At 37.0% G+C, this 26,199-nt stretch overlaps 1 protein-coding gene across 2 annotated transcripts in view; it reads left to right on the plus strand.

Moving 5' to 3' along the window:
• COG5 (component of oligomeric golgi complex 5) overlaps nt 1-26,199 on the plus strand; it is a 208,030-nt gene that overhangs the window by 124,425 nt on the left and 57,406 nt on the right. For both annotated transcript variants that reach the window (XM_062018831.1, XM_062018827.1), the window contains 3 exons: nt 13,671-13,836; nt 14,907-15,019; nt 15,114-15,191. In XM_062018831.1, the coding sequence (XP_061874815.1) occupies nt 13,671-13,836; nt 14,907-15,019; nt 15,114-15,191 (357 nt within the window). The remainder of the gene's footprint in view (nt 1-13,670; nt 13,837-14,906; nt 15,020-15,113; nt 15,192-26,199) is intronic.

Raw genomic sequence — 26,199 nt, forward strand, 5'->3', positions numbered from 1 at the left:
CACTTGATATTTGTTCTCTGTGCCCTTGCTAAAGAAAACACCATCAAATGCATTTTGTTGTTACTAGTAAAGCACACAGAAAGTAAAAAATGACATTAATATGATCCTGTTAGTAATGTTGTGACTGAAAGATTCACTTTGGCATCCTGTTACATGCACAGTGCTTTTTGAAATGTGCAAGCAGTTTCAGCACTATACTGATGCACAGTAGTGTTAATACATCTACATGTGTATGAATGTGAACGTTTTTGAGTAAAAATAAATGTTTGTAATGCCAGTGATTAATCATGAAAATAGTGTCCAGAGGCACTACCTGGGGGATATTCTGAAAATATGTGATGAATTAATGTACCGAATTGTTTCATCTCCCTGCAGTCACTGATGTTCCTGGGCATGCTTTGTAATGTTTGTTGGTCGTGTTCATTGCTACTAGAAGTATGGGAAAGCAGTATGTAGTAAACAGAGAATATACAAAGGAGACTGGCTTGTTGTTTTTGGGGTTTTTTTAATTAAAAAAATACTGCTTTTCTGAAAGGATTATAAAGAAAAAAAAAGAATAAAAAGGCTTATTGGTGAAGTTGTCATTCTATACTAGTAGATTTATACTGTGCAAACATAGGAAAATAGAGTCTTTCATATTTAACAGGTTTTATTTTCATATTTTGACTTAATTTTTTTTACTACTGAGTTATAAACTCTTGAAAATAACAGACATGGTGATAGGCTCTTTTGTCCTGTGAGATCCCAGTCTTTCAGATTTTGGTGAGTCTATACATTTATTAAAATATGTGTACTGAATTAGAAACAGATTATGGGATTGTCAAGACTATATACTTTCAGATGTGGTATAGAAGGATTTATATCAGTTTGCCATTGTGCACTTGCCCTATACAGAGTTAATTCAGGAAGCTTAATGCAATTGATGTCCAACTGCGACACAGTATTTTAGTAAAAGTAACATTCTTCACTGTTTCTAGCCTGTGTAAATGGTTAATCAAAGTGGATTGGCAGATTATGTGTCTGGGTTTTTTCTTTCTTCTTCTTTTTTTTTCCTGTAGGTGTTTGTGACTCATAAATGCAGAATTAGACCAAAAATCTGTGACTGGATAATGGAGTATTTGCAAGTACTTTACTGCATTTTTCAGTGTAGCACAACAAATAGCCTGCACTTTCTGGTGTTTATTTGGAAGGATTTATTATTCTGTGGCCCTGCTAATTCCATAATTTCTGTTCCTGTTTTTCTGATAGTGCAAGAAAGTGGTTTATAAATAGTTTCTATAAATGGGTATTCCTGAAAATATGTCTGATCTGAACAATATTTTTATATAACTGACTTTTATGGTAAAGTAATAGGTGAAAACTGAGAAGTCATTAATGTTTTATATCCCTTCACTCTACTATGAATCATCACTTAGCTTTTTGCCAAAATCTTTGTATTCTGTTTAGTGACAATTTTATGTGAGAATTGGATGGACAATTTTTAAATTGACTCCTGGTCCTTTTCTTTGAAAATTCATCTTGATTAATTTGGCCAGTTGCAACAAAACAAAACATTAAAACATGATTTTCCATTGTAGATGGTGTGTTAAATATATATTAATTTAGAACTCCATAATGCTTTTTTAAGAATATGGTTAGCTTTACTGGTCTAAAAGTGTTAGATACTAAATAAATTCTAAGGAATTAGCAGCTGTGCATTGTGAGAGGGAAAAAAAAAGTCATAACACCTTAGAAAGCTATCAGAAGCCACCTTGTGTGTCAGATCTTCCCATTGAGACAAGCAATTTTGAAATATGAAACAGTTTGGTTTCATACCAATTAGTAAATGTCATTTGTGATCACTAAAAAATTATTCCTCATGGAATATCCATCATGAAAACACAGGAATGTTTAATAACATTGAGTTCAGCTTTCTTGCAGACAGAAATTATTTTAAATGAGAGACTGCTGCATAGTCTGCTTCTGTGCTCTGGTTGTCCATCTGTTTAGGTGGTTTCTCTGCATTGGAAACATGTCAACCGTTATGTCTTGGACAGCTCTGACCACATTGCAAAACTGAAACTGCACTAAGACCAGGTAATACCTATAAGGGCAAGAAGGTATCTGATTCTTAATGCTTTTAAGATAATGAATGCAAATATGATCATTGAATTATCCATTTATATGCAGAGAGGCGCAGACCACTGTGATGAACAGCTCAACTGTGAAAGGCTTTGTAAATAAAATATACTGTAGGGGGAGAATAGAGAAGACTGAGGACAGTATATGTCAATACAGAAACTGGAAACTAAGTTTAGGAGTTGAAGGTGGCTCTGAAGAGAAAAATATGAATGGCAGGAACTGTCACGAGAACAAGGGTACGGAAGGGCTGGAACAAGGAATGGAATGGGAGATTGATAAGGTGAGGCTGTGAAATAAAGAATTAGTGTTTGCCTTGATACAGATCAAGAAAGGCAGACTAAGATTAGATCTCATTAAAAATAGTTGAGGTAAGATTGCAATAAGAACCATAGGCATTTCTCTCTTTCAGACATTGCAATCCTTTAATTACATGTCTCTTTTACTATAGAATGAGCTTAATGAAAACTGAAATAAAGTAATCTTCTTCCAAAGTCCTCGTCCATTGGAGTGTTTTACACCAAATTGGTTAAAATGATTTGGTTTAAATACTTAAAGGTAAACAGCATGTATGAAATTCTGGTCGGATTCCAGGGATGCAATGGAGCAGAGCCTAACCCTAGCTTTGACTGGGTGTCTGTATAATCCATCCCAGTCTTTTTAATTAGTACTTTTGTGTATCTGTCTCCTTTCAAAACTAAGACTACACTGAGGTTCTCTCCAGATAAGATAGTATGTTATTGTTAAATGCCTCTCCCAGACTGTAATTTTATTTGTGGTTTGTACTGTTGACTGTTGATTGTTAACAGGTTCTGAAATAACGTAATTAGGTGATCCAAGAAAAGCATATAAAGCATTAATAAGCCACATCTGCATAGAGCAGAGAGAAAAATATGATCGACTAGCCATGATACTCATCTAAATAAGATAATGTAATTCATTTTGCCTTTTTTCAGGTTAAAAATCTGCTCTTTGTCTTAATTTTCTCTGAAAAATGAGTGTTTCATCATGTTCTTGATCTGCTTCTCAATGACATGTAAAATTCTAATTATCTTATATTTGTAAGTGTTCTTACAGTAAGAAAAGATTTAAAGCTTTAGGTTAGCTTGAAATGGCATACAGAACTGAACAGTATGTTGCATTAGAAAGGCGAAGTCTTGCATCAAAATTCTGCAGTTCCTACCTGGTGAATAATGTCCTCTCTGTGGAACAAGTTATGCACTTAACTCTTTTGTCTCCCTTCTTTCCTTCTGCAGGTATCACCCCCAGTAAGTTCCTCCTTGTGTGAAGGTTTAAAAATGCACTGCTGGCAGATAATTGAAGTGAGGGGTGGGGAATGACTTTTTTCAGTAGCATAGCTGGATCCCAGATGCATGCACTAACTGCAGGCAAAACACAGTATTTCCGATTCTCTAGATGACTTGAGATTTTTTCTTTCATAGTAAAGTTTTTGTGTGATACATGTTTCTCATCTGTTTTTGGAGAGTCTACTCATTTATTTTTTAAAAGACTAGAAACTGAGAATACATTTCTTTAACGTCTGTAAGAGAAAGAGGTCAGTTTTGTCATGTTTCTCCCAGTAGACAAACTTACAAGAGGGCTTGGAAGACTGGTATTGCTGTAAGGGGATGGGTGACCTGGCCATCACTGAAGAGGTGTTATGTGTGTATTCAGACACATTCTTTCAATCTGGTCTCAGTGAAACTCAAAGAAGATGGCTGTTTGAGTCCATTGTTACATTTTCCTGTAACTGTAAGCAGAACTGGGAAGGGAAAATGGAGCAGAAGAAGGATGTCTTCCAGCTCACTCGAAGTAGCAGATCTCAGCCTTGCAAGGCTCTGAGCAGCCTGTTCTGGTAGATACTCCTTGGAGCAGAAAAGTGGATTAGGTGGTCCACAGCAGTCCCTGCCAACCTACACTACTTTGTGATTCTTTGATTCTTCACCAACTTATGTGCAGACATGAAGTTTTCTGTGGGTGGATGATACAAAGAATTAAAATGTTGTATTAAGAAGAAAAAAAATTATAATCAGAGAATCATAGAATGACAGAATGGTAGGGGTTAAAAGAGACCTATAGAGATTGTCTAGTCCAATCCCCTTGCCAAAGCAGGTCCACCTAGATCAGGTTACAAAGAAACACGTCCAGGCAGATTTTGAAGACTTCCAGAGAAGGAGACTCCACACCCTCCCTGGGCAACCTGTGCTAGGGCTCCCTCACCTGAACAGTGAGATAGTTTTTACTTATATTTAAATGGAACTTTTTGTATTCCACCTTCATCCCATTACCCCTTGTCCTGTCACTAGATACAACAGAAAAAAGGGATGGCCCAACCTCCTGACGTCCACCATTTATATACTTATAAATATTAATGAGATCCCCCCTCAGTCTCCTCTTCTCCACACGAAATAGCCCCAGTTCCCGCAGCCTTTCCTCATAAGGAAGATGTTCCATTCCCCTGATCATCTTGGTGGCCCTGTGCTGGACTCTCTCCAGCAGTTCTCTGTCCCTCTTGAGCTGAGGAGCCCAGAACTGGACACAGGACTCCAGATGAGGCCTCACCAGGGCAGAGTAGAGGTGGAGAAGAACCTCCCTCAACCTGCTGGCCACACTCTTCTTGATGCATCCCAGGATGCCATTGGCCTTCTTGGCCACGAGGCACATTGCTGGCTCATGGTTAGTTTATTATCAACCAGAAATATGATCCAGCAGCAAATTTGTCATTGATGGAGACCTGTCCGTAGTTGAATATGAAAATAATAACTGAAAAGAGTTTAAATTAACTTTTAAAAGTTTATTTCTTTAAAATATTTGAGGGCACTTCAGAGCTGTTGACAATATGTGCACAAATTCCAGAAATGAGATGTTGTCACTTGCATAGGTAATTATCATCTTTTTGCAAAGACTAGCAAGAGAACAAGAAAACCCAGATGGCTTTTGGTAGATATTTAAATTGTTCAGAACAAGCCATTTAAAGGATACTTTCTTGAAACGGAGAAAAAAAAAATCTAACTCTTGAGTAGCTAATTCCTAATTTTAATTGTTAAGACTGAGTTAGATGCAAAATCTGACATTTTTGTTTTGTAATGGCTTTGTTCAACCAGTTAACAGAGTGAACAGGTACATATGATGATACTTTGAGGTGGGAAAAAATATCTGGTCACAAGCTGCTGTAAAAACATCAGAATTAGTAATGAAGTTTTGATTCCTTATACTTCTGTGCTTCAGTAATGGGACTTGAGTCAGCAGACGCAAATCAAGGTTGCACAAGAAGGGTGCTACAACCTTGCCCTCTTCTCTCTGACCTTCATCAGAACATGCTAGCTGTGTTTTTCATAGAGAAGCCACACCCTCAGATTTACTGGCCAACTAGTTCATTATTGATGGCTTTTGAGATTGGTCAAATTCTGGAAGAGTTGAGAAGCACTTTAAGAAACTTGATCTGCCTCAGATGCCCCCATTCCCTTGTTGCCTGATAGGTTTTATGATTTTGTATGATTCCTACTCTGAATTTACACTCTTTCTACAGTCAAATACAGCATTGTAGGATAAAATTTGTGATTGTTATTGGCGAGTTGATCTAGTTGATCCGTCCTCAGAGGTGACAGATACTTTTATTTGAAATTACTGTCACACTGATAGCCTAAGGCTTGGTAAACTTTGGAATATTGCTTGATGTGTCATGAGATAATTCTTTACAACAGTTCCTCATGCCTTTCTGTTCCATTAGCTCTTAGCCATCTGTTGCTTTGATTACACTATTATAGAGAATAAGTGTTTTGGCAAGCTATTTAACTGTGTTGAAAAATCTTGTTTCTTTGCTTTCTAGTATTTTATTGCTGCTGTTTCTTTTTTTTCCCCTCTCAACCTTTGTAGTGCCATGCTTCTTGTTATTTACTTATTGTTCTTTGAAACAAAAGTATGACCTAGTTTGAGGACTTGGTGAGGTTTATGGCTCTTTATGGCTCTGCTTTATGGCTATTTTCCTTTCCTTTCTACCAAAAGAAGTTGTGTATTCCAAGCATGGGCTGACAGAATGTAGGTATTATAACCTAACCAAATTTAAATGTTTAGCTGTGGGATTCTTGCCTCCTAAGGCTTAAAGTGTGCTTTTCTAGAGTCTAGACAACATGTTATGTTAGTATTACCTCTGTAGAAAATTGTAACATCTTAACCTCTCACTTCTCCCAACACTGCAAAGGTCAGAACAGGAAGAACTAGAAAATCATTAGAAGGAAGTCAGTATTCTCTTGCTTTACTTTGTCAATTTGACCTTTTTGTGTATTTGCTCAGATTTTAAAGATGAACAGAATAAAAGACAGATGGGGTGATAATGAACATAGAGACATGCTTCCTTAAGTAGGTTCATTTTTAGGAGTTGTGATATACCAATTAATTTTTTGAAGGCATGGACTTTTGGAAATGAAATACAGTACAGTTTTTAGAGTGCAGCTGAATTTCACTGGCATTTAATTTCTACTTTTAATTTTTTGTTATTTTTTCCTGCAATTAAAATAGCTGAGTGATACTGCAAAGCAAGAATTCCAATAGTTCTTAGTAGTAAATCATTAGTTCTTCTCAATAGGTCATTTTGCCTTGACTTTGGCTGAGGTGGCCAAACTTCTTTCACTGCTTATGTGCTTGAGCTCTTGAGCATTTTAAATCAAACTGCAACTTTTCCTGGAGTAACTTCTCACTTTTTTCACTTTTGTTATCTGTAAGAGATGACTAAGAACTACTTGTAATTGGTAGCTGCAAGTGCTTACAAACCCTTCTTCACCTTTTATTCAAGTAGTAGTACTTGTCATTAGGGGTAGTAATGTTATTTATTGGAAAATTATTTGAAGGAGGCAGCTTGTTGTAGTGGCAACAAGAGGGGCGAAGGAGTAAATATTGCAGATAAAGATTTAACTGGGGATTTTCAACCTAACAAGGGAGACTTTTTTTGGATTATTTAACTGACCTTGTAAAGTTTTACTGTGTTGGAAATTGCAACTGCTATCTCATACAAACAAAATGAGCTATGTGAAGTAAACATGGAAAAGTAACTGAAATTGTTTCCAAAAGAGTAAATCTGTTATAAAATGAAATGATTTACTACTAAATGGGAGTTAGAGATACTCCGATAGTTCTGGAAACCGTTTTTGTATTTTCTCTGGAAGGACTACAATAACCTTTTGTATTGTCTGTCAGAGAATACATGTTGGTTTACATGGTTATTTCAATGTGTCCTCTATTCTAGGGTAATACTGATTATTTCTTGATGGCTAGGGAACATTCTGGTTTTGTTCTAAATGTCATTCATATTATTTCTTTCTTGCACATTATCAGACCATTCTGTTGAAGGGATACCTGGGCTGATTAGTAATTATGGATCTTCCTTCAGCTAAACAACAAACATAATTCTTTTTGGACCATGAGATGATTTTAGTGCTTGTATATGGACCATAACATAGTAAACTTTTTACCATATAAGAGGTAAGGATGTGGCAGCACACTGAAATCACAGTTGTTGAATAATATGTATATAGTGAAAAGTTTCTGTTGTGTTCCTGCCACATCTTTTCCTGGGCAGTGGTCATCCATTCCTGCAGAATAATAAAGATTTTCAGTCAGAGTCACTGATCTAATTTTGGTAAGAAAACCAGAAATATTGTTGTGTACATTAGTAGCTATGCAACATCATTTCTAAGTGAAAGACAAGTCCAAGTTTGACTTCTCCATATGTGATGCTGTAAACTGTCACGTGAAAGAACATTTCTTCAGAAAAATGTTCTGATCATGTGCTGCAGGCATTAATGAAATTTAACTACATGACAGTTATCAATCAATTAGATTTGTAACACTGTTCCTTTATGGCAGTAGTTGTAGTTGTCACAGGTAGTATTGACCTTAAGTATTCACACCTTCATTTGAGAAGAAAGTTGATAGACAGGTGAAGACTCTTCAACATGGGGTCATAAGGACATATGATGTGAACTTCTCTAAGACAGCACTGATTGGGGAAGAAAAGTCCACATGGTCAATCCCATACCCTGAGAAGGCAGAGTATGAGCTTGGAAGCTGCTTTTGTAGCACTTGAGCCAATTAATTTCGCCTGTCATCTAGGTTTATTTTTGTTTCAGCCTTATGCTAGGAATCTTCCTATCCCCAAATTAGCTCAGTGTCATCACCACATTCTCTTGTGAGAAGCAGACTTGCTTATCCAACCTGCATTTCTAATGATGAAAAAGAATATTGCTCTTCATTTAGCTATGCTTGTAGAAGATTGTTCTGACAACATAGTGGCAACCATAAAATAAAAGACTACAATGCTAGACATTATAAAATAGTTGCAGGGATATCCGATGACAGGAAAAAAAAATGACTCGGTTCCATCCTAGGAGGTATTTTAAAATCAGAAATGTAATATATATTTATTTAAGACTAAAGACATTTCTTTTTAGTCTTCACAGGATTATTATCTTTATGGGGAAGGAAGTCACCAAACATGTTTCTGCAGAATGACTGTAAATGTCAGAGTGGACTGGAGAGGACCTTCTGGGTTATTGAGTCTAGTTGCCTAATCTTAAAAACAACCAAGTGATGTTATTGTGAAAAAAACATTCATGCTTAATGACTGCATGTGGCTTATTTTTCTTCTTGTCTGTGGTGATCTACAGAACCAAACAAAATGGAATAAAATTAATCCAAAATTATGTTAGTAAAATGAACATTTCTCAGTGGTAGAGAAAATGAGCAAATGTGTTTGGTATTAATATAAAATCGTAGAATCATAGAATGGTAGGGGTTGGAAGGGACCTTTAGAGATCATCTAGTCCAACTCCCATGGAGAAGCAGGTCAACCTAGATCAGGTTGCATAGGAACATGTCCATGTGGGTCTTGAAGACCTCCAAGGAAGGAGACTTCACAACCCCTCTGGGCAGCCTGTGCCAGGGCTCCCTCACCCTCACAGTGAAACAGTTTTTTCTTATATTTAAGTGGAACTTTTTGTGTTCCAGCTTTATCCCATTACCCCTTGTCCTGTTGCTAGATACAATAGAAAAAAGGGATGTCCCAACCTGCTGATATCCAACATTTAGATATTTGTAAATATTAATAAGATCCCCCCATGGTCTCCTCTTCTCTAGTCTAAACAGCCCCTGTTCCCACAGCCTTTCCTCATATGGAAGATGTTCCATTCCCCTGATTATCTTGGTGGCCCTGTGCTGGCCTCTTTCCAGCAGTTCTCTGTCCCTCTTGAGCTGAGGAGCTCAGAACTGGACACAGGACTCCAGATGAGGCCTCACCAGGGCAGAGTAGAGGGGGAGAAGAACCTGCCTCAATCTGCTGGCCGCACTCTTCTTGATGCATCCCAGGATGCCATTGGCCTAATGTCTTCATAGTTGCTGCTGAATGAGTATCTTTATGTTTTACTAAACTGAAACCTCCATGCCATTATTCCATTAGTGGCTAGTATCACCCTTCTGGCCAACCTGTTTCGTGTATTCTTTGATGGATGCTGAAGAACTTCAATGTTTTTAAATATTTGTGAGGGTTGCTTTCATGGTAGAACTTGCTTTTGAGCTAGTTCAGGGTTTTCTGGTTTTTGGTTTTTTATTTATTCATATGTTGAGCTGATGATTCACTGAGATTTCCTAAGCTCCTAAATTTGTATGATTTAGTTCCCTTATACCTGTAACGTATTATATTGTGACATGCCAGATGGAGAAGTGCTTTGAATGAAAAAGGGTATTATCAATGGACTTAACTCCATCTTACCTTAGCTCCCTGTTTCATCATAGTTTTTGCAATCTGAAGATCACTGTAGTTAATCTTTGTGTAGGTAGTATTTTAAGCCTACAGTTTCTGGGGCTATGGTTTTATTTCACTTGTGTATGGCTGTTTTTATACACATTAGAGTATACTGTACTGCTAATATTTTACTAAATGCTATGCTATTTTTATTTGTCCCCTACTGTCTTGATTGTCTCTTGATTGTCTCTTAAAGTTTATGGCATATGTACAAATAGTTTTAGGATGCTAATTTTTTGTGTAAAAGAGTATTTTCTTCTAACAATCTTGTGAGAAGCAGAATTGTGTCTTACTCTTACTCTAACTTCCCAAAGATTTTTACATAGTAAAACTGACTTACTTTGTGCTTGTTATTAACTACCACTTCTGAGCCTTCGTTTACAGAGTAAGACATTTAAAGGGGTACATGGGATCTTACGGACAGAGATTCTAAGGAGAACATTCACAAATTGCCAAGTGTAGTTGTCTTCAGTGGCAGACAAGTTGATTATAAAATACTGCTAATAAAGTCATCAAATTCCATCTGAAAAGTAGTTACATTATTTTCCTTATTACTGCAATTGGATAGCTGTTCTGAATATTATTCTCTGATGTGATTCCATTTTCCATTGCAAATCACCTCTGTAGTCATTTTTTTCCCACTTTGCGTGCATGCATTCTATTTGATAAAAATTGTGCCTATCTTCCGAATCTCAGAAACGTTTAATCTTTCTCAAATAGAAGGAAAATATTAGGGGTAAATGCTTATAAATAAAGTCTGTTGGTAGTGACAAATTTTGCAGTACTGATTCTCAAATTTTTTATCTGATGAGTATTAATGATGAACAGTCTAATTTTGAGGTGTTTGTTTAAGTCTGAAAGTACAATTTGTTTGTTTTCTTCCTGCTTTCCAACATTTTCTTTCCACATAACAATATGTGGAAATAATAGGAGATACTTTATTTTTTTCTTTTTAATATGTTGTCTAAACATAGCAACTAACTTTGCATAAAAATGCAGTTCTTTTAGGATTAGTGATAAATCAACAGTGGACTTTACATAGCCTGTCTAGGACATATAAACAACAAACTGTTTTTTGAGGAGAGAAAAAAATACTATATATGAAACAAACGAAAAAGATACTGTATTGTACATTGTCTGGGTTTTCATATTTCTCTAATTCTGTTATACAAGATGAATGCATGAGCTAGAAACTCTGTCAATGACCATGTCCACAGCTTAAAGCAAATAAAAATAGGCGACCTGCATAATCTTTGTTCTGTTCTGATTTTAACTTTGGTAGTACATTTGGAAGATACTTTGAATAACAAGTTTCCATAATGATATGTTTTGATTATTCCTTAACTTCATAACCAATTTTTGACAACTTTTGTGTAAAACCAGTTCTTTTGAAATGTTGCTCAGGCTCTGTTGTTGCACATTTTTCTATCTTTCTTGACTTGTAGCTGCAGAGTTTGTATGCCAAACTATGATGTGGGAGCACTGAAATTCATCTTTTGCCTGAAATTATTTATACCTAAATTGCCTGTTTATTGCAGAATCTGACCATTGATTCTTCAAGGCTGGATAGTGCCCTGCTCACCTTCTGATGCTATTAGATTTTTTGTTGGTTAATTTGTGAACATTAGAGTCTGACTGAAACCTGGTTGTTTGCTTTGGCTATGGTAGTGAGATATCAATGTTATATTACTGACTTTCTGCCTGATTCTATAATTCTGTGAGTATTCTATAAGAATTACAACAATTTCAACAGGAAAGACAGATAGATGAGGTGAGTCTTTCCTATCTTTGCCCTCCTTCCTTTCAGTTTCATACTTTCTTCCTTCCAGCTTCTTTTCATTCTATTCCTCATCCTCTTCCCATTTATATTTTCTTTCTCTTGTTCATTCTGTCCCCAGATTCCCTCCTTGCATTATGCTACTCTTCATTTTCTGACATCCCATTAATCTTCTAGTCTTTATGGCCTACTTTCCCACCTCCATAAGCACACCCACAGGATGCTTAGAAATTTTGCAGCATGCCCAGTTGTCAAAAAACTAAACCTACATATCCTAGACCCATAATACTATGATGGGAATGCTCATTAACTCCCACACTGTTTGGAAAAAGAAACTGGTACAGTTAGTATAAGGTCTAAAAACCATAATACATGCCTAATATTCCTTTGCTTTCCACTAAACCTGGAAATTCCTCATTGGAGTTTGGGAAGGAGGTGGGATGTAGCTTTTTACTTCAGCTACATTTCTGATCTTTGCAGAAACCCTAGAAAGAGTGACATGAATGTGTAGTTGTAGTGCTGTGACCTCCGAAAGATTAGATTTGAGGAGAATGTAGTGTTCATCAATGGATCAGAAAATCTGTTGAAGTAGATGGGGATATACCAGCAAGTGAATCCTCAGCACAGCAGCTGCCTCACAGCTTTACTGATGTGATATCAGTGCAAGTTTCCCACACTGGAATGGTAGATGATCATACCCTCTTTCTTTGACTCAGAAGTGTCTGGCTGAAAAAAATTGTGACCTGGGGAAGCTGAAGCACAGTTTCATTGGTCTTGCAGCAGACCCTTGCAATGTCTTTCAAAGCAAACTCACCAGCAGGAAGAGTGCAAAGGCATCAGATCTTGCTGCCAGAGGAGTGTCCAACTGGGACTTCTAGTGGGATGCCCACTAGAAGGTTTCTAGTAGGACGTCCATCTCAGATACTTTCGTCCAGTCTGGGTGCCAAGGTTTCTTCCAGATGGTGTTCTTCACTGTTGGTAGAAGTCACTAAGAAAAATGTCAAAAGAGTGCATCTCAAATGTGTGTATGATCAATTGATCACCCCCTCCACTAATTGCCTGTGAATGCTAAATATAAAAAGCTGTGTACGGATGACATTACTCAATTTCCAAAGGCAATAATTGGAGGCTTTTTTCTTGCTAAATAGCACTCATGCCAGTGTTTTGTGTTGCTCAGGAGAATTATCATCAGATTTAATCTTAATCAAAGGTCTCTTAAACAATGGACCTGAACAGGTTCAGAATAGTTTTCATTCTCCTGTATTTTGGAAAATCTCTGAACAATACAGAGACACTTGAGCTTTTTTTGTTGGGGTTTTTTGTTTGTTTGTTTGATTGGGGTTTTTTGCAGGCTTTGGAAATGATCACTATGCTGCTTTACACTCTTAATTCTGCTGTTAGGCAGGTGAAGTTATTGTCAGTGTTAGAAATAGAAATGTAGAAATACAAGCTTTAATTCTGCAGTGATCAGTAGTCGGGGCTTGACCAGCTTGCCTCTGCTTACTCTTGGTTATTATTTTTTAAGCCTATATTGCATTTAATTAACTCTTTGGCACTTAAATGACAGTACTGTCACAGATACGGCATGTTAAAGCAGTACTTCTAGCTACGCCATAGCTGAAAATAGCTGTGCTGTAACTAACCTTGGAATTATTGGATCAATCACTGGTAACCCTCTACAGGTTAGTTATTGCCAGCAGTGCTTCCAGTTCCTTTTTTCCTGTTCTTCTTTCTCAGAGGATAGTGCCAAAGAAATCTAAGCAAAGGATTGCTAAACAATCAAAGAAAATCAGTTCTCTCCATTATCTTCTGTTCTCTGCTACGCAGTAAGGGTGCCGATTATTTAACGTTAAACAAAATTAATTTAGCAGGCTGAACTTAAAGATGAACTTGCCCAGTAAAATACTTCACCATGGATTTAAAAATGCTATAGTACTAGTTAAAGATAATAATTATTTTCTTTAAATCTTCTTTCTCTAGAATCCTACTCAAGTGGGAACTGCTCTTCAGGTTTTCCATAACCTTGGCACTTTGAAGGATACCATTGCTAATGTGGTGGATGGATACTGCACAGTCCTAGAGGAGAACATAAGAAATGCTTTGGATATCAAAGTACTGACCCAACCATCTCAGACTGTTGCAAGAGGTATGATACTTGTTTTACAGAGAACCTCAACCAATTTTTTTTTGACAGAATACAGTATGTTGTCAAATAAAAGAAACTGTCACATACAAGCTTTTTATAGAGACGTTTCCCTGCTTGCTTGAACCAGTAGAGGGTGGGAGTATGTATGTCTCAGAAATCATCTAATACGAAGCTGAGTCTGTATTGTTATTGGGCTCATAAATTTTACTTTATTCCTTCTTTTTCCTGACTTCCCAGAGAATTGTCCCCAGTAGTTTACAACTTTGCAGCATTTTCTTAGCAGTTTGTCATGGAAAAATGAATGTAAATTCTGTTTTCTTGGTGTTGAGGAGGATCACAGGTAGAAATTATTTGCAAGCAGTGGAACAAGCCTGAAACTACCTTGTGATGCTTTTGTCAGATCAAAATAGTTCCAAAGCAGTGTATTCAATATGTTGTACTGTTAAACCGTTTAGTTCCTATGTATTAGCTCAGGAAAATTTCAACGTTGGCAATATGAACATTTAAAACTTTTAAACATTTTTTTTTTGCTATGAGTTAGGGATCCAAAGCCATTATCTCTAGCATAATAAAGAAATGCAGCCCCTCTCAAGGAAAATGATGATTTAGAATCCACATGACCTTCAGCTGGAAAATCACTTTTTTTAGCAGTTCACCCATGTGTTTAAGTCCTGAGCTGGTAACCAATACCTGTATTTTTCACCGCCTGAGCTGGTAACCAATACCTGTATTTTTCACTGCTACTATCTCTGCCACTTCACTTTGCTATTACATCCTGCAACAGTGCCCATTGGCGTTATGTTGGTGTTTCTGTGGAGGTCTGAATTGTTTAAGCAGGTAATAGTGATGAACACTGAAGTATCCCCACTAAACTTCAGAGTTTAGTTGACTTCTCAGTTGAGACAGCTGAGGCCATTCACAGTGTTCTGTTTTGAAGCTATTTTGGACTGCTTTGATGTAAAAATCCTGAACTTTTATGTCAGAGCACACAGAGAACTATATTTCTAATATTTTAATTTTCACATGTGAAAGTTGGAATCTACTGCTCTGTGTTTTTTAAAAAAATTTAGGTGGCCCTGGTAGAGCTGCTATGCCAACGCCTGGGAACACAGCAGCTTTTCGAGCAGCCCTTTGGACAAACATGGAGAAGCTCATGGATCAGATCTGTGCTGCTTGCAGACAGGTACTCAGCAGCTAATTCTTGTTTGTCTAGTCAAACAATTTTGCATATAAGATATTAGATGTCACTTTTCCTCTCAATAAATTCCTTCTTACAGGTGCAGCATTTGCAGAAAGTATTGACAAAGAAAAGAGATCCTGTGTCCCATGTCTGCTTCATAGAAGAAATAGTTAAGGTAAGGTTTTAATTTAGCTGGATGTGTTTCAGTGGTTCTGTTAAGGAAAATGTGATGAGTGAATGCTTTTTTTTTACAGTTTTATAGTTCCATTAAAATTTTGTAATTAAATTAATGGGATAGTGTTGAAAGTTAAACTAACATTGAAAGCTATATTTATGGGCTGTGTGTTACATCTGTAGGGTGTAAACATGTTCTTTTTATAATAATTTCTTGGGTTTTTTTTAAAGGCAGCTGATAAGGCACCACTGTCAGTTTTTATTGCTGATCATTAATATCATTCCATAAAATACCATGTGATTTGAGTAATTAATTAAGTCTGTTTGTGTGCACAAGAGAATGTGTCTTCATATAACACTTCCAGCCATCTGTTTCTCTACTTCTTGGCAATTTCTTCCTTCAAAAATGATCATAGCTATTCTTTTGAACATCTATTATTTTCCATTCAATTGCATTGTTCTGTATTCATATTTGGAGTAACTTGATTAATGCTCTCCTTCAGTGTTACGAACAGAATAACTGAAGCTAGCTCATCTACCTTAGTAGATGAGAAGAAACAAAACCAAAAGATGTGTTCATCCAGACATCTCTTTTCACAAGTATATGGCCAGATTTTAATTTACATGGATTTAATTTTTGCAATATGTTGGGGAAACTCTTCATATGCAAATATGGCCTTTTGAACAGTGAAAGCAAATAATGAAGGTTAAATACAGTATTGAAGTTTATCTGTTAAGCTCATCTCCAAAAGATATTGCACAGAGCGTCACTGTTTTATGAGGCACTTCAGGCTTTTCTTTCTGTGTTGTAAAAAAAAAACCCACAAAACATCTCAAGAAGTTTATACTCTTCTAGTATACTTTCTCCGTTAAGGAGTTTGATCTGGCAAAAAATAGTTATTGCTGCCTGGTTGGAGCCCTTCAGTAGATCATAGAATCATAGACTGGTAGGGGTTGGAAGGGACCTTTAGAGATCATCTAGTCCAAACCCTCTGCAGAAACAGGTTCACCTAAATCAGGTCGCATAGGAACATGTCCAGGTGGGTCTTGAAGACCTCCAAGGAAGGAGACTCCACATCACAGATCACATAATAGATCAGCGTGTTTAAGGAGAAACATAAAAACCTAGGTAGAAGGAGGAAGTCTGTAAGACTTAGGAAGAGTTTGGATGGAAAGGGAGCTCAGATAAATGAGCTTTCAGTGTTCATGAGGTAGCTCCCACCCTGAACCTGTGCTTCTCACTTTCAGTCTTCCCTTTTGTAAAACAACACTTGAAAACAGGACAGGAGTTCTTCTGGTAGTAGAGATGATAAGAGAGACAAGCCAAGGAAATCTTTTATCATCCTGGAGAAAAAAATGAACAGGGAAAATTAATCTAAATGCAGAGAAAATGGAAAAACTCATTAGTTTGCTCTTCAACAGGTGTTTTAGTGTAGTGTTAACACCAAGACAGACAGTTGCCACTCTCAGTGAGGCATCCAAGGAGCAGTGGTGCATCCTTGTCTGATGCTACCACAATTCTCACATCATGACATGGTACTGTTGCTAGCATGGATATGTTACTTTCTTCTCACCTGCGATGGTTCAGTGTAGTACAGTGTTTTTCTTGGCCCTTCTCACAATTGTACCATTTGTTCTAGCATTCCTCGAAAAAGATATGGCACTAGCTTGCAGATGGGTGAAGTCACACTGAGCAGTAGAGCTGTTGTTTAGACAAAATCAGACAAGTGCTACATGCTTTTGAAATTCAAGTTTATGTACAGATGGCTGTATGAGAGAGCATGAATTGTGTACATTGAAAATAGATATAAGCAAGAAATGGGTCTTTTGCCATTTACTAATGAAGGTTCCATCTATTATTAATGCAAAATGAACCAGCATGCCTTCCTCAGCAAGTGTTCTGGAGAGAGAGAGAAGTTGGATTTTCTTTATTGTATTCAATGTCATTAATAAACGGAGCAAATGAACAAACCAAACTAAAGGTACTAACATTATACCCGTTCTCTGGGGCAGCATGCCCACGCCAGAAGATGGGAAAACGAATCATCCACTCTACAGTCTGTGTGCTAATTACTGTTACTGATGTCAACATTATTATTGTAGTCATCTTCTGCAGCAGCTGCAGTACCACTTTGCCTGTCCATCTGCTTCCTTATTTTGATTACTGCAGTACAAGTATCATCCTAGGAAGCAGAGGAGAAGGAGGAGACCCAGCCTTTTTAAAGCACGAGTCCTTTAATAGCAAGGAAGCTACTTGACTTTTTTTTTTCAATCATTCCTTTTTTTCCATTAGGAACTTTTTGTGTCTTTCTCTTCACAGAGAGCACAGCCTGCATTTTTTCTAGTTTTGTCTTATGATCTCAAAAATGTGCTTTCTAACCTTCTAATTACCTGTTACCGTAATAACATTTAGTAGTGTTGTATAATATTATATCACAAAATGTAGTTTTAAAAACAATAACTAATTAATTAAAGGATACACAAAACCTGTCAGTGTAAAAAAAAAAAAAAGAACACAAAACAAATGGAGAAACTGAGGCACAGAACTTGTAATCAATACTGGAGTTCAACAGGAGGGCAATGACAATACTTGCATCTTTTCTACACTACAGTTTCTCTTACAGAATTTTCCCACCATGGCCAAGAGTTAAGGGACATACCCAGGCTTACATGGATATCATGGCAGAATCACAGAACGGTAGGGTTGGAAGGGACCTTTAGAGATCATCTTGTCCAACCCCCTGCTAAAGCAGGTCCACCTAAACAGGTCACACAGGAACATGTCCAGATAGCTGTTGAAAATCTCCTGAGAGGCAGACTCCACACCCTCCCTGGGCAGCCTGTGCCAGGGCTCCCTCACACTTACAGTGAAATAGTTTTTCCTTGTGTTTAAATGCAATTAATTTTGTGTTCCAGCTTTTTTCCACTGAACTATTTTCCACTCATTCCCTTTGCAGATCTAGATTTTTTTATTTTTCCTTTGTTACTGTATTAAATGAACGCATTTTTTTAAAAGAAAGAATGCACTCATAGTACACTGTAAAATGGTTACATTTCATACTAGTAATGGACTATAGATTCATTGTTAACCTGTACATGTTAAAATTACAGATTTCATTTTTAAAAAAATTGAAGAGATATTTAAAGGGGAAATAAATTTCTTTTAAGACTGAATGAACTTTTTTGTGGCTTTATCTAAGAAGAAGGACTTTTAATGACTAGAATTTAGTTCAAAGGCAAGGCTAAAAGAATTCAGGATGCATTCAGTTCTGACTTCTAGTTTTGGGGGAAAAGAATAGAGATTTTATTTTATACATTTTTGAAAGGTAGGGTTGTTAAAAAAAAATGCAAAAAAGATTTAAATAATTTAAAGTTGATATTTTTTGTTCAACTGATAATGGGTTATTTTTATCACTTTTTCAATTGCTTAAGTCAGCTTCAGAGAGCTAATAGATTACTCCAGTTTGTTCTGCTTTATTGCCCTTCTCTTTTAGTGTATAATGACTAATCCTGTCTCAGCTGTTGTAATACCTAAACTACAATTGACTTCAGTGTAAGTGGAAGGAGAACATACCTTTCTGTGACAGCCACCTTCCTAATTAGAGATAAGGATTGCTCTAAGCCCCTTGTAAAAGAGTTGAAAATGATCTCCAGTCTTCATCTATTTTGGGTCTTTCACTCCTACATAGGCATCAAGGAACAGTTCTGCAAATTGAGAAGCAGCCTTAAAAGCAGCAAATCATATTGCAGGAGAGGTTTGGAGTGGTCAATAGAGAGGGTGAGCTGGGAACAGAAAGGGGCTCTCTGTTAGAGAGCAGACCTGCCCTTGGTTACCCTTGATATTCTGATGTCATTCCTGCCTGTTAGCTGCTAAGGCACACCACAAACCCTATCATTTATGTAAGCCTCTGGGTAAAAGAGTGAGCCAAGGGTTGTAAGGAGTGTTATTATGAACATTGTGGAGGGCTCTTATCATTGCTGTTACTGATGAATGTTTGGTGAGTAAGCAGGCTATTTTCCTGAGTTGTCAACACTGGCAATATGAGGTGTTAACGATACACAGAAGGAAATGTCCTCATCATTACATAAGATAAAGAAAGAAAGTGGAAAATATAAATGTCTGTTGCCCAAAGTGCAGGTACGTTTAACCTTTGTTTCTCTTCCCCACCCATTTTGTTAAAAAATGTTGCTACTTTAAAATTATTCACATTGAAACTAAAAATTTCATGTTCATTTGACCCAATTAAAAAATAATCCCCAGTGGAAAAAAATGAGAAATAATCTAATTGCTGCCTTATGTGAGTTCAGAAAATAATTTAGTTTTCACCTATTATTACAAGTATATGATTTATTTATCCGTATTTTTTTGTAGAAGCAGAACTGGATTACTTGCACATCATTTCATATGGTTTCTTATTATTATTTAAGTAATAGCAAGGCACTTTGTGGAGATTTAAAAACAGGTGAATGATCAGGGCTTTGATTCCCAAAATACTGAAGGTGCTCTATTTCAAACCGACAATTGTCCTGCTGAATTCAGTTGCAAGACTTTAGAGGCCTCTCTTAAAAAAAACATAAAGATTCTACTAGTTAAAAGTTCCAATTCCAGTTTTGGATGAATCAGTGTGTCCAGATAGCCATTGCAAAAGTAATTTGGTTCTAATTCAAATGAGAGGTTCAGGACCTCTGCAATGGTTTTCTAATGACGCTGCATTTTCTCTAGAACTTTAATTCTGTTTCCCTGACAGAAATATGCAGCCATAAATAAAAGGGATGGTGTGGTGGTTGCATGGTTTAGTAGGTTATAATGACCTTTGTTCTTTTTCACTTCTGGTTTGGTGGGGTTTGTGCAAATTGTGGTTCAGTGATGACTGAAAATTCTGAAGTCAGTTGGTTTTCAGTCAGCTTGCTAATTGAAAAGAAAAGCATTTACCAGAAGTGCCGCCTTTTATCATGGTTTTTGTCAGTCTTACCTGAACAGCTACTGGCTGAGTGAACGTGGTAATGAACCACCCCTGCATCCTTGGATGGAGTATGCAGCAGTCAAGGTGAAAGTGTAGCTTGAATTGCTGCTGTACATACTAAATCGGTTCTGTAGATAGAAGAAAACTGTCAGATCCCTTGGGTGGTTACTGGCTTTTGGAAACACTAAGATCATTTACTTCCAGTTGATGCATATCTTGCAGGAGTATGAGAGGATTAATTAATGTTTTAAGTAGGTTTGAAGATACAGGCTGTTTAAGATCTAAGTGTTTTTGTTCCTTACAAATTAGTTTTTCTGAGGAATCACTTAAGCATTCTAATATTCTAATAGGGAAAACACACAGTCTTAACTTTATTTTCTAGTTAAGGTGGTTATATGTTTAAAAAAACCCAGATTCTGTTTCTTTTGTCAGCTGCATAAAGAGACTTTTTTGAAAGGTTGCACTACTGCTGGAAGTCTAGAAACTATTATGGCTTGGATATAAACTGATCAAGTCAGTGTAATGAAATTCTATGCCCTGCAGTAAAACAAAAAAATCAAGGTCATTTTTAAAATTGTGGTGCCATTTATTGACATCTCTTCGCCTGCAATGTATGACATAGGCATTAGGAATTAAAATGTACCGTTCTTTTAAGGAATTTAATCTTGGTTAGTTTGAGAAGATAGAAAAGGTTTGTTGAAAACACATTCAGAATTTGTCTATTTCTTTGCTGATAATTGCACTACTGAGGAAGATGGCTTTTTGCTCAGTCAAATTTGGCAATTATGTTGCTATAGAAATAGTGCAAATAGATTTCCTTATTTCTGTCCCATAAGATCTCGCTGTTCAAAACTGTTAAATCATTTGCATTGTGGCTTTACTGGTGGAGAAAATATTTAGGCAGTCCTTTAAGCGTCTTCTGTTTTTAGAGCAACATTCGCAAGTCCTGTGTTCCTTTATGGCGGAGCCTTTGATTACAGATAGAAAACACTGTATGTATTAGTATGCAAAGCCTGATTTCAGGAGCCTGCAGCAACTAGCTGCATGGTAATATTCACTATATTGTTTTACATTTCAAAGAGGCTTCACAATAAAGATGTTTTTCACATTCTACTCTAACTATCAAAATTTCTACAGGGAAAAATAAGTTAGAAGTGATTGTCATGAAGTGAGAGCCAGTTTAGAATCAGTGGGTCACATTTATTATTTGAATGTTAGAATAGCTATTTTAGACACACACAAATATAATTCACAGATGGGAAATTATGCTCATTAAGTTCTAAATTTACAGTGTGCAGGAAATAGAGACATTTGTAAAAATAAATATATGTCTTTTCAGCATCTTCTTCCATTCTCATCTAATACTGGATAAGAGGGGTACTTTAATTCTCATTCCTTGAATTTAGATGGAATGTCAGATACTATATAGTTATGTTAAGAACAGAGCTGAAGAGATTTCATTTCAGTAATAGCAAAGTTAATTAGTATTTTGGTGGTTTTTTTTTTTAAATGAGATAAACTGTTTTGGTTTTATGTTCAAGGAGACTTTAAATCAGTTTTCCAGGTTGCACCATTAGACTTGCTGTATAGTTAATACAGATCTTTAGATACCTTTGATCTTACAGTACTGGTACTCAGCGCACTCTTGTTCAGTGGTTTATTTACTTTCTAGTAGATATTAGTGAAAATGAGTTATACTTTTTGAACTGTGTAATCAAGTCACTTTCATGTGAGTATGTAGGAATGAGTTTAGCACATTGATTTTCAGTCTATAGCTTTTTCCATCAAAGATAATCTCGTAACCTTGCAAACAGGAAACATTAATCTAAATTTAAAATCTATACCGCTGAGTAATAATGTTGCTTCACACTGCTAACAAGTCTGCATACATACTATAATACAGTGCACTAAAGATGTAAAGACTGCTGAAAAGCAAATTTTTTAATATGTAAGTATAAATGAGGTTTTTTTCCCCTATGCATTCCATGACAATAAAAGATTCCTGATCTATATCCTTTCCTTACCACCAGTCATTGCATAAAAGATGATTGAATCTGCAGTCTCTTGCAGTTGCACTGTGTGCTATAACAGCTCTCTTTTCAACGTGCTGAAATTCAGCTTTTTATGAACATAGGGCTGCTCATGAATGAGCTGCTGAATGGCCAGGCCCAGAGTGTGGTGATCAGTAGCATGAAGTCTAACTGGTAACTAGTAATGTACCCCAGGAGCCAATATGAGAGTCCAGTCCTATTTAACACCTTCATTGATGATCTGGATAAGTACCCTCACCAAGTTTGCTAATATCACAACACTAGGAGGAGTGGCTGATGCTCCAGAGGCTTGTACTGCTGTCCAGAGAGACCTCAACAGCCTTGAGTAATGGGTTGACAGAAACCTCATAAACTTCAACAAGTGCAAGGTCCTGCACCTGGAGAGGAAGAGCCACAGGCACTAGTACATCCTGCGGTCAGCCCAGATGGAAACCAACTTGGCAGAAAAGGACCCGGGGGCCTTGGTGGCCACCAAGTTGAACATAAGCCAATAACATGCCCTTGTGGCAAAGAAGATTAATAGTATTCTGAGCTGAATTAGGCAAAGTATTGCCAGGGGATTGAGGAGGTGACCCTTCTCTCTATTCACCAATCGTGAGGCCACATATGGAATGATGCATTCAGTTCTGCGCTCCTCAGTACAGCAGATATGTGGACACACTGGAGAGATTCCAACAAAAGTGAAGAGACTGTGAGGAAAGACTGAGAGAGCTGAGACTGTTCAGGCTGGAGAATGCTCTGCAGCATTTCATCAATATATATAATATCCAAAGGGAGGATGCAAGGATGCTGGAGCCAGCCTCTTCTCAGTGGTGCCAAGTGATAGGACCAGTGGCAGTGGGCACAAATTGAAACACAGGAGGTTCCCTCTGAACATCAGGAAACATTTCACTGTGAGGGTGACCAAACACTAGCACAGGTGGCTCAGGGAGGCTGTGGAGTCTTAGTCCTTGGAGGTATTTAAAACCCACCTGGACACAGTCCTGGCCTACGTAGTGTAGGTGGCCCTGCTTAAGCAGGAGGTTGGACCGGATGACCTCCAGAGGTCCCTTCCCAACTTCAACCATTCTGTGATTCTGTTGACTCACAGCTTAAAACCTCTGCCTAAAAGGCCATTTGACTGCTTTCAGTTTGCCATCTACTAAATGTAGACCTTTTATGTCCTAGACTAGCAAAAGCCTTAAACTTTTGCCATTAGAATCTTAAGTTTTTGCATTTACTAAATTTGTGTTGTTGGGGAAAGACTCAATTTTATTAGTTTACATCAGAAAGATTTACCAAAGAGAACTTTATCTTGAAATACAGTTTGCTAGTCTGTGTTCACCTGAAATGCACAAGGCTGTGTTCAACTTTGCTTTCTTGATCTGGGACAGAGAGCAGGATGAACTAGCACTGTCCAAATGTCACCTGGCGCTGCCATTATGCAATAATATCACACATTCTTAATACTTTTATCTAAAACTGCCTCTTTTGTGGGGAAATTGCACAATATTATGTCTCTGCAGAGTACTGACAAGAGTAACTTTATAGTAACAGTTGAAACTAAATAATTACACAAGGTCAACACATTTTTTTTGCTGAGTGTTGATTGTGGCCCAGATTCAGCAAAGCACTTAAACATATTTTTAATTTCACATGAACAAAGTATACCGTAGAAGTCAAGCAGACTGCCTGCATCTGTTATTCTAATAAGGGTAAACTTTGTTGAATTATGGCTTACACTAATTATTTTTGTCCAGTTCATGTACACTATAAAGTGAGCCCTACTGTTGAGAAAATTCATTGCTGTTTGTGGTCTAGCCTGCTGGACATATTATGTCTGATTTATGTGTGTAATTTCCATGAGCAACTAATTCCTGCGTGAAAAGTATATGTGACTGACTACCAATTTTTTAAACTATTAAAAAGGATAAATTTATAGTGGATAGGCCAGACTGGAATCTGTTTGTTGTGGTATTTTCTGTTTTACTGTACTAGGACTAACCTTTTCAAAAGCAGCTAAGTGCTTATAGTCCATATGTCTTTCAAAAGCATCTTTCTATTCCTCTGGTCTGGCCAGCTGGCCAGCAGGTCAGGACAGCAGAGAGTTGCCCTAGTTTATGTTACTGAACAGTTGTTCAGTTCATTTCTGAAAGCAAAGAATTGACAAGAGGAAGACAGATCTAAGCTGTCTTGCACTGCCCAAGGAGTTGCTGCTAAATTGTCTGAGTGTCTGCTCACCTGTATCAATTCTGGGGAACAGAGTGGTCATAGGGCACGGGAACAGCAGCAACAGTATTTTTGATTCTCAGTTTGTGTTGATAGATTATTAGTTTATCTAAGTGTAGTTTAGGTATAGGAGCATTTTCATAGCAGATTTCTGTGAAAAAATAGCCAAGCTCTGTGGCTGAACTTGAGCTTCCAACCATTTTATAGTGGTGCAGGGTATGGCTTGTGTGAAGATTTTTTCTTCCGTGAGATCAAAGTAAAGCTGCGAAGATAGTACCATCAGGTAAAAAATGCTGGGTCTACTTTTGGGAGAAAATATGTTTTGCTATTATAGTCCTACAGTTGATCACAATTAATATTTGTAAATTTAGTTCTGTTGTTTTCCATGATGGCAAAAATATATATATGTCAACCTGAATCTTGCCTGTCCTGATTTTTAGATACCATCAGTTACAGTTAAGGTTCTTTTGTTGAAGAAGGAACATATTGCAGGAAAAGAGTATGTAGCATTCTATTAGATGCTGAAGTGTAGTAATTTCCTTCTGAGGGACTTCATATGATGTATGGATGTTTTATGTAGAATTTCTATATAGGCAGTGTGCACCTGAAACAGCTTTGATCCAAGTAAAGAGTACCGGACTTCTTAACTTCTAAAAGTTTACATGTTCTCTGCATTACTAAACACATACACTGATGGGGGGAAGATAGATAGAATGGTGACCTTTTTCCAGTGTTGTTGGTTATGGAATAGGAAGCTGTTGCAAAATGATTGCCACAGAGCTGAAAAGATAATCGGATGCAGTTCATTACTCATCTTGTCAGCTGCTCCTGCTACAAGGGATTGTATCACAAGATGTTAATCTGCTTGTGACTAGATTTCAAAGCAAGCATTTTTATTTTGGAGGGGGTGTAAGTAGTTTAACATCTCTCAATTTTGTTTCATTTTCAGAAGCAAGAGAAATGGAAAATTCCCAATTTAAAGTCTCAGAGTATTAATTGATAAAAATATTAATACATCCTTGTGGGATTCGTTACAAAAATATGATGATATGCTGCAAAAAGCTATTTAATTGCAGAAATTGTTCTTTTTAAGCTAATGATGAGGGAGTGTGTTCCTTGAATAGTAGAAGTTAGTCTGCTGGCACACTTCAGTGTATTCTGCAAAACAACACGTGTAGACAGAAGACAGATTTGCACCAAAAAGAATCCCTTCTACACTTGAATTGCTAGTGTGGATGTACACAATGCTCCCATACTTTGTTTACCAGTGAGGGTATTTAGTGTTAGTGTAGAGGAGGACAAATTCCTTCCTTACACTCTGCAGATGGGAAGGTGACAGGAATGCAATTTTAGCTAGATGACATTTTATGAAAGTGAAAGGCCCAAAAGAGCAGTTACTTTCTGATACTGTGGGGTGTTGCTCACAGTGCTATAAGAAGCATAGGGGAAGGCTTACAAACTTTCCATTAAAATAGGATGAGCAAGTAGATTTGCTGTGCATGTTTTAGGCAAGCAGTACTGCCCTTTCCTTTTCCACCTTCATCCTATCTGTCTTCTTAAGTCCTTGAAGAAGGTGTCCAGTGCAAGGAGAGACATTCCTTTAATTTCCTGCTAAGCTGGAGGAAAACACTCCTTTTGCTACCCTATTTGATGTCATTTTCTAGTATTGATTATTGTCAAATGGAATAGCACATTGTATTTTAAATAGTTAAATTGTAATTTCCATTTTGATCTGCAGGCACAGGTGGAACCTCCATTAGAATGCTTTATTTAAAAAACAGTGAGA

The sequence above is a fragment of the Colius striatus genome, chromosome 1 (assembly GCF_028858725.1).
Source record: "Colius striatus isolate bColStr4 chromosome 1, bColStr4.1.hap1, whole genome shotgun sequence".
Classification (NCBI taxonomy): Eukaryota; Metazoa; Chordata; class Aves; order Coliiformes; family Coliidae; genus Colius; species Colius striatus.